At 37.9% G+C, this 17,498-nt stretch overlaps 1 protein-coding gene across 2 annotated transcripts in view; it reads right to left on the reverse strand.

Annotated features, from left to right (window-relative positions):
• Positions 1 to 17,498, reverse strand: part of MAN1A2 (mannosidase alpha class 1A member 2) — a 198,909-nt gene that overhangs the window by 63,336 nt on the left and 118,075 nt on the right. For both annotated transcript variants that reach the window (XM_025872529.2, XM_025872528.2), the window contains exons 7-8: positions 5,644 to 5,767; positions 1,116 to 1,209 (exon numbers count right to left, since the gene is read on the reverse strand). In XM_025872529.2, coding sequence (XP_025728314.1) covers positions 1,116 to 1,209; positions 5,644 to 5,767 — 218 coding nt within the window. The remainder of the gene's footprint in view (positions 1 to 1,115; positions 1,210 to 5,643; positions 5,768 to 17,498) is intronic.

Below are 17,498 nucleotides of genomic sequence, written 5' to 3' on the forward strand. Positions count from 1 at the left end.
CCAAAGACTGAGATCTATTCCCAGATCCATGAAAGACATAACTGTATTGACCAAATTGTTTCCTTTCACAAAATAAAGGACAATTTCCTTGGATGGAGCTTCCCCAAATTCCATGACAAATGTTTTCCTATTCTTGGTAGCAAACACCAGCATAATTTCTCACTGACAGATTAAGTGGCTGTTATTTTTACTACTTTTTTATTATTTCATTATGATTTTATTAGTTTCAAAAATAATCCAAACACGTTATACCTGGGGGAAAGTTACACCTTCTAGTATTTCTTCCAGTTCTCCTATCTTTTAAGAGAGAATACTATTCATAAACCCATATTTTATTTTAATTCTTTACATTCCACATTTCCAAATAAATATTTATTATTATATTTTAAAAATCTATTCCTTCAAAGATCAATTCTAAAGCTCTAATAAGAAGATCACCCTCGCCCCAAGGAAAATACTTTCTCCTCATTGAGGAAGTCACTTCTGCCAGTCTCACATGACAACTGGTACATGCCTCTACCATAACATTTATCACATCTTATTCCAACTACATTTAAGTGTGTCTGTTTACTCTGCTGGCCTGGGAGCTCCCTAAAATCCGACCAAGTTCTATACGGTCTTTCCCCATCTCCAGTTTCATCCAAGAACTTAGCACAGAGCCTGATAAATAAAAGACCCTGATATCTATTGTTAAAATAACGGGACAAAGCTTGCCCAAGAGCAACTGCCCTCCTTTCTAATCATTTAAGATACTCATTTGTTCTTCATATTTCTTTAATAAATACCTATCCCAAGCAATGCTCTATTTACATGAAGATATGGTTTATAAATAGGGGCAACCCTTCGCAAAGACTGCACTATATTTTAACAAAGTACTTTCACATACATGAAATAAAATACCGCTTGTGACACAGGTTATTTGGTATGCATTTACAAGTAGAAAAACCAAAGCTACCGAAAAATGAGAAATTTGTCAAAGGTAACAGCACTAACAGATCACAAGGTTCAATGCTGAGGGATTCTAACCCTACATGTAGTGTACTTTTCATCACATCAAGCAAGTTTTCAGACAAATAATCTTTTAACATAGCATCAGCTGTACTAGAAATACTTACACTGACCCCAGCGACCTGTTCTTGGGTTCAAATAATTTGGATAAAGACCATTTGGACGGTCCATCTTCTGAAGGAGTTTCCGAATGTGCATTACCTTAACACAAATAAGGAATGCAATTAATAAAATAAATATCATCAAGGCTTTATATTAATCTAGGCTTTGTGGGTTTTCCTCACTCAGAACCTACACCATCTCCCCCCTGCTTTTTTCTGCATGTGTGGTGGTCAGGAAAGGCTTCTACTTTATAACTGATTCATTATTTTTACAAGATTATATATGATCACTAAATAAAGATCAAATAAAAATTAAAAACATGAAGAAAAGAGCACAAGAAAAACCAATTTAAATGCCAACATTTTACTATCCAGAAATAGCCATCAGAAACATCAGTGATATCATTCCAGACATATTCACTATGTACATATCTAAATATAAGAACAGAAATAATTTCATAGAAATGGAAACACAAAAGGACATTTAAAATAAATTTGAATTTAATAGATGAAAAACTGAATTGCTGAACTCTAAATACTGATTCCAGAATAGATATCCCTAAATTCCCAAAATTCCAAAAATTCTGATCCCTAAAAGATCTCCCTAACACTAAGAAGAAAAAAAAATCAAAATATACTAAAAAGCCGTAAACTTTTCCAAGGACTTTATCTGCATTCATCTATAGATTGGATGGGTTTTGTCCGTGCTTACAAAAAAAGGCACAAATGTATTCTATTCCTGGTATTCTTATTTGAGAATGTTTTCTTTACATCTGGAGGATAACTTGCTTGGTATACATGACTTGGGGAAACATCTACTTCACTATTTTCTGGGCTTGAGCACAGCACGCATCCTCTGACGACAAGGTCCCAGTCATCTTCCCTTTGGCTGGACTCTGAAATCAGGCGGTTTTAGGAATGGGCTCAGGGATGCTGTGTTCCTTCTGGTCTTTAAAGGCTGAGACCAGCTCTATGTATGACAATCTCCGTCTGAATAATTCCGTGAATCAAGGCTAGTCAGTTTGAAATGATGCTGTTAAGAAAAATGAAAAATTGCATTCCTTTGTCTTCTAAAAATTATGCACACATTGAACCCTCTCTGCCTCTTCCACTGCTATCTTTCCTCTCAGATTCTTTTTATCCCTCTCTTTGCTAATGTCTATACCTTTACTAGCTTTTCTCAATTGTGTCTTCTAAGTCCATCACTATACATTCAACACTTCCTTTGTACTGCTTCCAATTTGGCCTTCATTTTTGGTGATAACTTTTTCTTGTAATTTGTTACTGATAGCATATCTTACAGTCTCTGAGCACTTGTATTTCTGTTGATATACTTGATTTACAGAGAGGAGGGCTCCATCATCTCCCCTCTCATGGTGATGTTTGGTCAGGACTTAACTGCTATTTTCTGAGAGGTATCTTTTGGTTATCACTAGTATATCACATGTTCCTTCCCTCTTTTTTTCTGATAACATCTTTGTATAAATTGCACCCTTATTCTTTTTTGATCAATTACTCACTTCTATTTTCCCTGAACCAGCTATTCACACACGCATTTGACACAGATTTGCTTCTCCCCAGATAATTGACACTAGCCATGCAGCACTGCTCATAAAAGAAAATCTGTCATTCATTCTCTTCCCTCACCAGAATTTCCTCAGAATTCTGTTATTCCAGCTTCTCAACATACCGGGTTTAGTGGGGTCCAAAGACGCACCCACCATCAACCCATGACCCTGTGCTCAATGTTGCTCATGAGGACTTTGGTTTTGTACCTCAAGACATACCACTGATTTCAGAGAACTGCAGTCTACTGCCTTTTTATTTTTGAAATTTGCAACCACAAATATCCTCTCTTGTTTCCCAAACCTCTCTGCCCTTGATGGCTTATGCCAACCTTTCTTGCTATTTTGTGATGTGATATATCAAGTATCTCCGAATTTTGTTAAAAATGGAGTTTACAGTTCTGTTTCTCCTTCCTTTCAGGGAAGGTCCTGTGTGTTAGGTCCTCCACTTCAGAAATACTGTGCTAGATGACCTTCATTTTGCAAATTTATCACGCTTTTAAACTCTTTATTATGCTTTTTCTTTGTTTCTACTATGATTGTCTCTTGCCTTTATTCCATGTCAGTAAATTGGTTTTCAATTATGTACACTTTTGCTGTTTTTCATTTATTTATTCATTACAGAAATATAATGTTTAAGGTCTCAATTTGTTTCTTCAGTTCCACAATCTTTTTGTATCATTTTATGATTTGTTTTGAGTTCTAATTTTACTGAGTTCAATTGCTATTATGTATAAATTACGGTGACTTTATAAGATTTGAAACAGGGTCCTTTATCAGTCTTTTACATGCTATTTACCACCATGCTTTTTTTCCACCACGTTGCAGTATTGTTTGCGTACCTGCCATGCTTTTCCTTTTCATCTTGCTCCCAATGAACAGGGTCAGTTCTGACCTGGACTTTGATTTGATATGGCACAGCTGACTTGTCCCTGAATTCCTTCCTACTGTGCATCTGGGGAGTGGGGGTTTTCCTCCCCCCTGAACACAATGTGAGATCTGGAGTACTAGTGTTCAAGAAGGATAGAGGAGGGAACCCCCTCTAGAGCTGTGGACAGTTGTATACTCAACACCCCTGGCATTGGTCTCTTCTGTGAGATTAATGGGGAGTACCAGGAATTTGTGGACTTGCTTTCTTTGCCCAGTAAGGACTCAGGACAAGGTGAGAAACAGACTTAAGTACCATACCAGAAATTTTTTACTTCTTTTTTTTGGTTGTCACTTGCTAGTGACATGAGACTGCAGCCTTTCCTCATTTCATTGCTGTTGATAAATTTTTGCTGGTCTTTATTTACTACTTTTGTTGTTATTGTTCATCTCTTCAGGAAAAGAAAAAATTCTGTGGTCTGGCTCCACTGCTGTCTTTACCTGAAAATTCCTCTCAACTGATGAAACAGTTCATACACAGAAAGGACTACATATATAAATTTAAAAAATACAACACTACAAACACCTTTGCTGCTCTGCTTATGCACTGACACATCACTGTCTTTGTAATGGCTATATGCACAGTCCTGAATTTTATGTTCACCATTGTCTTAACTCTACTGAAATCACTTCGGAATCTCTAAACAAAGCATATTATTCAGTTCTGCTTGTGTTAAAATTTTTTAAAAAGTTGTTATCTTTTTTTTTTTTTAAGGTGGGGGGAGGGCCAGATAGAGAGGGAGAGGGAATCTCAAGCAGGCTCCCATGACCAGTGCAGAGCCCAACTCGGGGCTCAATCGCATAACCCTGAGATCATGACCTGAGCTGAAATCAAGAGTAGGACGCTCAACCGAGTGAGCCACCCAGGCACCCGGTATTATATTATTTTAACTGATAAATGTAACTATAATTCCTTTATTTTTTACTGCTGTATTGAATTTTATTATATAAAATGCTAATACAAACAATGCTTCCATGTATATGATATAAATGCACATCATAAATGCACATGGAACTGCTGGGCCATAGGGTATATGTATTTTAAACTTTACTACATTTGTCTTTTAAATATAAGCCTTTAATGCTCCTAGAATTGTTATAATCTACAATGCTGCCCTTGCATAATGTTTCCACATGGATCTATTTAAGGAATGTTTATTCTGTTCATCAGTCTATGTGTCTTATGCACCGATACTTCACTGTGAGTGTCGAAAACTGTGTAATACAAACCCACTCCACATGTTTTTCTTCAGGAGTGCCTTGAATTTTTCTCTTCTATATAAATTCTACAAGGGTCTTACCAAGTTTCATTTTTGTAAAAGAAGCCACTGGAGTTTTGACTGGCATTGAACTGATGCTACAGATCTATCTGGAGAAGACTAAAATTTTTATGATATTCTTTAGCTCTACATGAACATAACATACCTCTCTGCTCTCTCCTCTTCAGTGTCATTTAATTGTTTTGAACTTCATTTCTCTTTTGTTAGGTTTATTTGTAGGAAACTTAAACTCCTGTTCCTACCACATATGTCTTTGAAAAGTGATACTTTCTTGCTGGTTGTAGTTGGTGCAGAGAAATGCTGTTGATCTTTCATATCTATATTGATCTTTTATTCAAAACTATATATATGCTCTTATTTCTAATAATTTAAATACAAATTGTCTTAACATTTTAGGTAAATAATCATGTAATCTGTGCATAATTACTCTTTCCATTCATCCTTTTCAATCCAATTCAATTCTTTAACTTTTTGTTCATGTTGTTTTTCTTGTCTTCCCATGCTGGCTAGGAACACTGCAGCACAATTCTGAATAGAACAGAATGTTTGAAACCTACGAATGTTTACAACTTTTCAAATAACAGTAAATATTTTAAATAGAAAGGATATTTATTTAGATAATTTAAAAAGAATAAAAGGGCCAGAGTCCTGATAAACACATTTCTAGAAAGGTGAACATTTTCCAAGCATTAGTCAAGTCTTTTGGTAAATCTTAAAGAACTCTTCTATAATAAACAGAGAAAAGAAGGCAAGAAAACTAACCTTTTTGTAGTAAACTGGGTCCCCTGTCAAGTAGCTGAGGTGGACAAACTCCATATGCAGTGTACCAAATTCAGCAAGAATGCTGCTACCTGCAGATGCCCAGCCCCAGTTTCGCCCTACTCCACTGAATGAAAGCAAAGGTAAAAGGAGACAGAATTGGAAAAAGACCAAAACATTTTTTTAATGAATACATAAACTTTCATTCTCTTAGAAATTACTATATTTTACACAATAGCTTATTTATATCTAATGGTTTATTTTATTATTTAAAAATTTTATGAATAGGTAGTTTTAAAAATCAAAATATAGAAAAGTATACAGTAAATATGTTTCACCCCAGAAATCTCATTTCTCTTCACCCCACCAGGCCCCATAGATAATCACTTTCATTAGTTTCTTATGTATTATTACAGTAATTTTATGCACATATAAGCAATCCAAATATATATATTATTTTCTTCCTTTATTAAACAAAATACAGCAAAGTGCACATACAGCTAGTTATCTTGCCTTTTACTCTTAAGATGCACTGCAGTGGACTTTCCGTATCAGTTCATAAACAATTTTCTTTTTTACAGTGGCACAAAATTCCATGATATTAATGATTTTCAAGTGGAATGCCCCAACCCAGAGGCATATGAAAATGTGTGAGAGCATTCCAAGTTGTATCAAACCTTGAAGGTGCAATTAGCATTTATTGTGCTAGAGCCAAAGATGTAACATGCCCAATAATGGTCAGCACAGTGTCATACAATAAAGAACCCTCCTGCCCCACATGCCGATAGGACGTGTGTAAAAAATTAAGTAAATTATGAACCAACATAATTCATCAATCCTCTGTTGGTGGTCCTTTAGCATTTTTCTAGTATTTTGCTATTAATAACAACTTTCACAGTGAATAATCTTATGTACATTTCTTTTGTGTAGATATATCTCTAGGGTATCTTCCTACCTTTTTTCATTCTGCCTGCCTCATAATTTATTGGAAGCTAGACTATGTAAATGAAAAAGCATAGACCCTTTGAGCATTATATTCTTTCTAAAGGTTAAGTGTCTTCTGAAACACAAGTTGAGTACAGGTAGACTACTCAGGGTTCAGGCTTTGCTAAGGGTAGTCTATTTCCATTTTACTGCTACTTCTAGGGAGTGCCCTCTGGGATCTGAGCTGGAAGCTTGACGTGTACCAAGGGCCCTTCACCTTGGCAGCCTTAAACACTAATTTCTGCCTCCCCAGTACCATGTGGCTGTTAAATTTTTTTCTTTGCCCTTGAGCCTCCATCTGCTGTTTTCTGCTGGGTTTCCCTGACTCTTCCCCAGGCATGTAAAATTGTAGAATCAGTCAACAACTTGAGGGAAATTTGTACATAAATTATTGAGCTTTTCCTCTGCAAGTTCCTCCTGTCTTGAGATTTTTGTCCCTCATGCCTCAGCCACTCTGGCAACCCTAAGACCTGACCATAGTGTCCTCTGACCCAAGTGACCACCTCTTCAGGCTTGGCCTTTATGCCTCCACCAGAATTTAGAACATGCCCTCAGGGAAAAGGCCAATGTTTATATAGAGATAACTTTCTCCTAGGAAGGCCTATCTGAGTTGCTCTCCAAGGTCCTCAAACCATTTTGTCTAGCTTTATGATTGGTTTTGGTGGGAGGACTGGTCTGATATAAGGTATTCCATGGTTGGAATTGGAAGTCTAGATTAATTTTTAAGTAGCAGAGTTCACGGGTTATTCCTAAGAGAACTCTAAACCATTCACCAGGGTCTTTTCTACTTTTAGGAGGAAGTAAAAATGTAAGTCTTTCTCTTATTTTATATCCACTTGCATACTGCCAATTCAATATGCCATTATTAGTTATCTGTCTTGAGAAAATATTAAAAGAGATACTAAGACATTACTACCTTGCTTAAAGTTCTTTAATTGTTTGGTGCTATTTTTACATTGTCTTTGAAAATATGACAGGCAGGCAAATAGAACAAACAGATTTTTTTGTAGCTAGAAGTGAGAATCAAGGACAAAATATGGATACAGTAACTAAGCAGTCATTCATTTGCAAATATTAAGAGCCTATTATGTTCTGGGAAATACAGTAGTGAACCTGACCTAGACTCCTATACTAAATAAGACCATTTTAAATAGTGATAACGGTTATGAAGAAAATTTACTAGAGAAATAGAATACTGAGTAGTAGTGAAAGAAGTTAAAAGAAAAGCTCTTTATGTATAACATTCAGAGAAATTGTTTCTGAAATGACACAATATGCACTGAAATCTATATTAAGAGATGAAGAGTGATGAATAAAGAATTCCCAGTAGAGGAAACAACAAATGCAATGACCCTGTAGAGGGTGTACCTAGAGCTCAGGAAGTGGAAGTGAATGATAAAGGATGAGGTTAGAGAGCTAGGTATAACCTAGGTTACAAAGATTTCTGTAAGGCCATGCTAAATTAAAAAAAAAATTATTCTAAGTGTAATGGAAAGTCACTGAGGAGAAAGGAGCAAGATGGCGGAGGAGTAGGAGACCTGGATTTCGTCTGGTCCCAGGAATTCAGCTGAATAGGGATCAAACCATTCTGAACACCTACGAACTCAACAGGAGATCGAAGAGGAGAGTAGCAACAACTCTCTGAACAGAGAAGCGACCACTTTCTGGAAGGTAGGACGTGCGGAGAAGTGAATCCGAGGCAATATTCGGGAGGATAGATGGCGGGGGAGGGGGCCTCCGCGGCCGCTTCTGGCAAGTGCTAGAGCCGCGGAGCACAAAATCGGACCTTTTAGAAGTCGGCTCCGCTGAGGGACATCGTTCCAGTGGCTAAGCGGGGGTGGAACCCTCACGGGACAGTGTGGTCTCAGGACCCTCGGGGTCACAGAAAGACCGGGGCTGCCTGAGTGCGGCAGAGCTCCAGTTATGGGAGCAGGGAAGCTGGCTGCAGAGAAAGAGCTGAGGCGCAGGCTCTCAGCTCGGGGTTGCCATAAACTGTGATCCGCGGCCCAGTCAGGCCACTGCTCCTGCGGCAGGGACCCAACAAGCGGCAGATCCGGGGAGACTCCCCTTCTTCCCCTGGGGAGGAGCGGCGCAGGAGCGCACCGCAGGGATGTGCTGGGTTTGGAGACTCTACACTGGGTCATGCGCCACAGATAGAAACACCTGTGGCCGGAGACCGAGGAGACGGGAGTGACTGACTGCTTTTCTTTGGGAGCTCACTGAGGAGCGGGGCCCGAGTTCTCGGCTCCTCCCAGCGGATATTGGGAGGTCGCCATTTTCACTCTCATCCCCCAAAGCTGTAGGGAAAGATTGCAGGGAAGGAAAGCTCCCAAGACCAAACCCGAGCAGATTACTTAGCCCAGCCTGGCAAGGGCAGGGCAATTCCACCTCCGGCAAAGGCATTTGGGAACCAAGGCAACAGGCCCCTCCCCTAGAAGATCTGCAAGAACTGCCAGCCAAGACCAAGGTTACCGATCAATGAGAAGGGCAGAACTCCAGCGCTAGGGGAATACCACACATAGAATTCATGGCTTTTTGTCCCATGATTTCTTAGTCTTTCAAAGTTAATTTTTTTAATTTTCTTTTTTCTTTTTTTGAATTTTTCTTTTACCCTTTTTCAACCAACATCAACCCATATTTAAAAAAAATCTTTTTCATTTTTAGTCATATTCTAACCCAACATAGTAGTTAACCTTATTTTTGGTGTGTATATACATATATATTGTTCTCTCCTTAAAATTTGGGGATACAATTTCTTCTAACAGACGAAAATACACCCTAAATCTCTACTGTATGGCTTTTTCTAGTCTCCTGCCTGATCACATTCTCTCCCTTTTCTTTTTCTTAAATCCTCTTCTTTTTACAACCAACTTATCAATTCCTTTTATAAAATCTATTTTAATTTTCATCTTTACAATCATATTCCATCCCTTCACTGTATTGACCCTTATTTTTATACAGATATAAGCTCTTCTTTAAAATTTTGGGAGGCACGTTCTTCTAACAGACCAAAATACACCCAAAATCTAGTGTGTGGCACTGATCTATGCAGCAGCCTGATCATATCTGATCATATTCTGGTTTTGTTGGTTGGTTTATTTATCTTTTTTCTTTTTTATTTCTTTCCATTTCTTTTCCCCTGGTTTCAGGTCTCTTCTGATTTGTTTAGTGTATATTCTTCTCAAGTCGCTGTTACCCTGTTAGCATTTTGTTCTCTCATTCATCTATTCTCCTGTGGAAAAAAAGGACAGGACAGAAAAAATCACCTGGAAAAAAAAAGAACAAGAGGCAGTAACGACTGCCAGGGAACTAATCAATATGGACATTAGTTAAGATGTCGGAACTAGACTTCAGAATGACAATTTTAAAGGTACTACCAGGGCTTGAAAAAAGCATGAAAGATATTAAGAGAAACCCTTTATGGAGAAATAAAAACTAAAATCTAACCAAGTCGAAATCAAAAAGGCTATTAATGAGGTGCAATCAAAAATGGAGGCTCTAACTGCTAGGATAAAGGAGGCAGAAGAGAGAATTAGTGATATAGAAGACCAAAGGATGGAAAATAATGAAGCTGAGAAAAAGAGAGATAAACAACTACTGGATCATGAGGGCAGAATTCGAGAGACAAGTGATACCATAAGACAAAACAACATTAAAATAATTGGGATCGCAAAAGAAGAAGAAAGAGAGAGAGGGACAGAAGGTATATTGGAGCAAATTCTAGCGGAGAACTTCCCTAAATTGGGGAAGGAAACAGGCATCAAAATCCAGGAGGCACAGAGAACCCCCTCAAAATCAATAAAAATAGGACAATACCCCGACATCTAATAGTAAAATTTACGAGCCTCATAGACAAACAGAAAATCCTGAAAGTAGCTTGGGACAAGATATCTGTAACCTACAATGGTAGAAACATTAGACTGGCAACAGACCTATCCACAGAGACCTGGCAGGCCAGAAAGGGCTGGCAGGATATATTCAGAGCACTAAAAGAGAAAAATATGCAGCCAAGAATACTATATCCAGCTAGGCTGTCACTGAAAATAGAAGGGGAGATAAAAAGCTTCCAAGACAAACAAAAACTAAAGGAATTTGCAAACACAAAACCAGCCTTACAAGAAATATTGAAAGGGGTCCCCAAAGCAATAAGAGAGCCTAAAAGTAACACAGACCAGAAAGGAACACAGACAATATACAGTAACAGTCACCTTACAGGCAATACAATGGCACTAAATTCATATCTTTCAATAGTTACCCTGAATGTAAATGGGCTAAATGCGCCAATCAAAAGACACAGGCTATCACACTGGATAAAAAAAACAAGACCATCGATATGCTGTCTGCAAGAGTCTCATTTTAGACCAAAAGACACCCTCAGATTGAAAGTGAGGGGGTGCAAAACCAATGACCATGCTAATGGACACCAAAAGAAAGCTGGGGTGGCAATCCTTATATCAGACAAATTAGATTTTAAAAACAAAGACTGTAACAAGAGATGAGGAAGGACACTATATCCTACTTAAAGGGTCTATCCAACAAGAAGATCCAACAATTGTAAATATCTATGCCCTTAACATGGAAGCAGCCACTTATATAAACCAATTAATAACAAAAGCAAAGAAGCACATTGACAACAACACAATAATAGTGGAGGACTTTAACACCCCCCTGACTGAAATGGACAGATCATCTAAGCAAAAGATCAACAAGGAAATAAAGACTTTAAATGACACACTGCACCAGATAGACTTCACAGATAGATTCAGAACATTCCATCCCATAGCAACAGAATACACATTCTTCTCTAGTGCCCATGGAACATTCTCCAGAACAGATCACATCCTAGGTCACAAATCAGGTCAACCGGTACCAAAAACTTAGGATCATTCCCTGCGTATTTTCGGACGACAATGCTTTGAAACTAGAACTGAATCGAAAGAGGAAAGTCGGAAAGAACTCAAATACATGGAGGCTAAGAAGCATCCTACTAAACAATGAATGGGTCAAACAGGAAATTAAAGAAGAGTTTAAAAAATTCATGAAAACAAATGAAAATGAAAACACGACTGTTCAAAATCTTTGGGATACAGCAAAGGCAGTCCTGAGAGGAAAGTATATAGCAATACAAGCCTTTCTCAAGAAACAAGAAAGGTCTCAAATACACAACCTAACCCTACACCTAAAGGAGCTGGAGAAAGAACAGCAAATAAAGCCTAAACCCAGCAGGAGAAGAGAAATCATAAAGATCAGAGCAGAAATCAATGAACTAGAAACCAAAAGAACAGTAGAACAGATCAACGAAACGAGGAGCTGGTTCTTTCAAAGAATTAACAAGACTGATAAACCCCTGGCCAGACTTATCAAAAAGAAAAGAGAAATGACCCAAATCCACAAAATCATGAATGAAAGAGGAGAGATCACAACCAACACCAAAGAAATACAAACAATTCTAAGAACATATTATGAGCAACTCTATGCCAGCACATTAGATAATCTGGAAGAAATGGATGCATTCCTAGAGATGTATCAACTACCAAAACTGAACCAGGAAGAAATAGAAAACCTGAACAGACCTATAACCACTAAGGAAATTGAAGCAGTCATCAAAAATCTCCCAACAAACAAAAGCCCAGGGCCAGATGGCTTCCCAAGGGAATTCTACCAGACATTTAAAGAAGAATTAATACCTATTCTCCTGAAACTGTTCCAAAAAATAGAAATGGAAGGAAAACTTCCAAACTCATTTTATGAGGCCAGCATTAACTTGATCCCAAAACCAGACAAAGACCCCATTAAAAAGGAGAATTACAGACCAATATCCTTGATGAACATGGATGCAAAAATTCTCACCAACATACTAGCCAATAGGATCCAACAGTACATTAAAAGGATTATTCACCACGACCAAGTGGGATTTATCCCTGGGCTGCAAGGCTGGTTCAACATCCACAAACCAATCAACGTGATACAATACGTTAACAAAAAAAAGAACAAGAATCCTATGATCCTCTCAATAGATGCAGAAAAAGCATTTGACAAAGGACAGCATCCTTTCTTGATCAAAACTCTTCAGAGTATAGGGACAGAGGGTACATACCTCAATATCATAAAAGCCATCTATGAAAAACCTACAGCGAATATCATTCTCAATGGGGAAAGGCTGAGAGCTTTTCCCCTAAGCTCAGGAACGCGGCAGGGATGTCCACTCTCACCACTGCTATTCAACATAGTATTAGAAGTCCTAGCTACAGCAATCAGACAACAAAAAGAAATCAAAGGCATCCAAATCGGCAAAGAGGAAGTCAAACTCTCACTCTTTGCAGATGATATGATACTTTATGTGGAAAACCTAAAAGACTCCACCCCAAAACTGCTAGAACTCATACAGGAATTCAGTAAAGTAGCAGGATATAAAATCAATGCACAGAAATCAGTGGCATTCCTATACACCAACAACAAGACAGAAAAGAGACAAATCAAGGAGTCTATCCCATTTACAATTGCACCCAAAACCATTAGATACCTAGGAATAAATCTAACCAAAGAGGCAAAGGATCTGTACTCAGAAAACTATAAAATACTCATGAAAGAAATTGAAGAAGACACAAAGAAATGGAAAAACGTTCCATGCTCATGGATTGGGAGAATCAACATTGTGAAGATGTCAATGCTACCTAGAGCAATCTACACATTCAATGCAATCCCCATCAAAATACCATCCACTTTTTTCAAAGAAATGGAACAAATAATCCTAAAATTTGTATGGAACCAGAAGAGACCCCGAATAGCCAGAGGAATATTGAAAAAGAAAAGCAAAGCTGGCGGCATCACAATTCCGTACTTCCAGCTCTATTACAAAGCTGTCATCATCAAGACAGTATGGTACTGGCACAAAAACAGACACATAGATCAATGGAACAGAATCGAGAGCCCTGAAATGGACCCTCAACTCTATAGTCAACTTATCTTTGACAAAGCAGGAAAGAATGTCCAATGGCAAAAAGACAGTCTCTTCAACAAATGGTGTTGGGAAAATTGGACAGCCACATGGAGAAGAATGAAACTGGACCATTTCCTTACACCACACACAAAAATAGACTCCAAATGGTTGAAAGACCTAAATGTGAGACAGGAGTCCATCAAAATCATAAAGGAGAACACAGGTAGCAACCTCTTCGACCTCAGCCGCAGCAACTTCTTCCTAGAAACATCGCCAAAGGTACGGGAAGCCAGGGCAAAAATGAACTATTGGGATTTCATCAAGATAAAAAGCTTTTGCACAGCAAAAGAAACCGTCCACAAAACCAAAAGACAACCGACAGAATGGGAGAAAATATTTGCAAATGACCTATCAGATAAAGGGCTAGTATCCAAAATCTATAAAGAACTTACCAAACTCAACACCCAAAGAACAAATAATCCAATCAAGAGATGGGCAGAAGACATGAACAGACATTTTTCCAAGAAGACATCCAAATGGCCAACAGACACATGAAAAAGTGCTCAACATCGCTCAGCATCAGGGAAATCCAAATCAAAACCTCAATGAGATACCACCTCACACCCGTCAGAATAGCTAAAATTAACAAGTCAGGGAACAACAGATGTTGGCGGGGATGTGGAGAAAGGGGAACCCTCCTACACTGTTGGTGGGAATGCAAGCTCGTGCAACCACTCTGGAAAACAGTATGGAGGTTCCTCAAACAGTTGAAATTAGAGCTACCGTTCGATCCAGCAATTGCACTACTGGGTATTTACCACAAAGATACAAATGTAGGGACCCGAAGGGGTACGTGCACCCCAATGTTTATAGCAGCAATGTCCACAATAGCCAAACTGTGGAAAGAGCCAAGATGTCCATCAACAGATGAATGGATAAAGAAGAGGTGGTATATATACACAATGGAATATTATGCAGCCATCAAAAGGAATGAGATCTTGCCATTTGCAACGACGTGGATGGAACTGGAGGGTGTTATGCTGAGTGGAATAAGTCAATCAGAGAAAGACATGTATCATATGAACTCCCTGATATGAGGACTTCTTAATCTTCGGAAACAAACTGAGTGTTACTGGAGTGATGGGGGGTGGGAGGGATGGGGTGGCTGGGTGATAGACATTGGGGAAGGTATGTGCTACGGTGAGCGCTGTGAATTGTGCAAGACTGTTGAATCACAGATCTGTACTTCTGAAACAAATACCGCAACATATTTTAAGAAAAAAGAAAAAGAAGAAGATAGCAGGAGAGGAAGAGTGAAGGGGAGTAAGTCAGAGGGGGAGAGGAACCATGAGAGATGATGGACTCTGAAAAACAAACTGAGGGTTCTAGAGGGGAGGAGGGTAGGGGGATGGGTTAGCCTGGTGATGGGTATTAAAGAGGGCACATTCTGCATAGATCACTGGGTGTTATGAACAAACAATGAATCATGGAACACTACATCAAAAACTAATGATGTAATATATGGTGATTAACATAACAATAAAAAAATTAAAAAAAAAACTAATGACGTAATGTATGGTGGTTAACATAACATAATAAATTTAAAAAAAAAAGTCACGGAGGATTTTAAGAAATGTAACATCATATTTAAGGAATAAAGCATACCATTTAGAAAGATTACCCAGGCATCAGCATGATGAATAGATTACAGTGTGGTCAAATATAAACACAAAGCCCCTAGGAAGTCTAACAGCTTACTCTACCCTATGAAAACTTTCTGTCCGTGAATCACAGACGTGTACCTCTGAAACAAATAATACATTATATGTTAAAAAAAAAAAGAAGAAGAAAAAGAAGATAGTAGGAAGGGAAGAATGAAGGGGGGGCAATCAGAGGGGGAGACGAACCATGAAAGACTATGGACTCTGAGAAACAAGCTGACGGTTCTAGAGGGGAGGGGGGTGGGGGGAATGGGTTAGCCTGGTGATGGGTATTAAAGAGGACATGCATTGAATGGAAAACGGAGGGGAAGACGAACCATGAGAGACTATGGACTCTGAGAAACAAACTGAGGGTTCCAGAGGGGAGGGGGTTAGGGGGAAGGGTTAGCCTGGTGATGGGTATTAAAGAGGGCACGTACTGCATGGAGCACTGGGTGTTATATGCAAACAATGAATCATGGAACACTACATCAAAAACTAATGATGTAATGTATGGTGATTAATGTAACATAATAAAAAAACTAATGATATAATGTATGGTGATTAACATAATAAAATTTAAAAAAAAGAATTTCATACTTTGGTATGAGAAGTAAAGAAAAATCCTTTAATTAAAAAAAAAAAAAACTTTCCGTCCAAAGGTCCCAAAGGAAATTTTCATTCAAAGTGCATTTAAACAGTTTTCAAAACACTAAATTCTAAACAAGATTTTTCATGTACTTCACACACAACTCACAGGAACAATCTAAAATGTTAAATTTGATACCTGTCTATATTCTAACAACTCAGAAAAATTTTAAAAATCCCTAAGAAGATATAACACTGATGAGGACAGAACAGCTCCAACTATAAAAAACGATCAGATCATAATCTCATGGAAATGCTGTAATTTTTAACCAATCAAAAATAAAAGGTATCGATATTAAATATACATATATATAAACATGATCTCTCTTGACTGACCACCAGCAACCAGATTTTAGAAATGTTTGATAAACTTCTGGTAATTTATAAGACAAATCAACCTCAGTGTCCTACATTTTACTAAAATTTTTTTGATAATGAGTTATCTATATATTGTTTTTATTTTGTTCAAAGTCTACTGAAATTCTTTGATGAATTCAAGGAATGAAAGTTTTCAGTATCTGCAGTTATTAAAAACAAAGCACATGAACAGGTTGACACTGACATTTATCTCAGAAAAATCAAAGGAGGAACTAAAAAACTAAATGACGAAACCTCAAACAATGTATCATTTTTAAATGGGAATATCTTGACTTAGAGGAAGACTTTTGATGAAGCTCTTATTTTTAATTAGATATATCTATTTAATTATTAATTCATTTAATTAGATATATTTCAATGGAAAAAATTTGAGAAGACCTATGATTTTGCATCAACTAAATTAGAAGATATACTAAAGTAAATTAAAAATAGAAGTTTTTAGGGGCACCTGGGTGGCTCAGTTGGTTAAGCGTCTGCCTTCAGCCCAGGTCATGGGGCCAGGGTCCTGGGATCAATCCCCACACAGAGCACCCTGCTCAGCGGGGGTCTGCTTCTCCCCCTTAACTCATGTTCTCTCTCTCTCGCTCTCTCAAATTAAAAAAAAAAAAAATCTTAAAAAAAAATTAGAGGTTTCACACCAAAAAACCCCAAATAATCCAATTAAAAAATTGGTGGAGGACCTGAATGGACACTTCCAAGGGAAACCTAATGATAGCCACATAAAAAGATGCTCAGCATCACAAAACCACAAGCTATCACCTGACACCTTCAGAATGGCTAAAATCAAAGACAGAAGAAATAACAAGTGTTGACAAGGATGTGAAGAAAAAGGAACCCTCATGCACCATTGGTGGGAATGCAAACTGGTGCACCCACTGTGGAAAACAGTATGAAAGTTCCTCAAAAAGTTAAAAATAGAACTACCCTATGATCCAGTAATTCCACTACCAGGTATTCACCCAAAGATTATGAAAACACTAATTCAAAAAGATAACATGCAACCCTATGCTTATTGCAGCATTATTTATAATAGCCGAGACAGGGAAGCAACCCAAGTGTCCACCCATTGATAGATGATGGATAAAGAGGATGTGCTGTGCTGTGTGTGTGTGTGTGTGTGTGTGTGTGTGTATACACACACAATCAAGTATTACTCAGCCATCAAAATGAATGAAATCTTGCCATTTGCAACAATGCAGATGCAGCTA

The sequence above is a fragment of the Callorhinus ursinus genome, unplaced genomic scaffold, assembly GCF_003265705.2.
Source record: "Callorhinus ursinus isolate GAN/ISIS: 27379988/994484 unplaced genomic scaffold, GSC_fseal_2.0 scaffold9, whole genome shotgun sequence".
Taxonomy (NCBI): domain Eukaryota; kingdom Metazoa; phylum Chordata; class Mammalia; order Carnivora; family Otariidae; genus Callorhinus; species Callorhinus ursinus.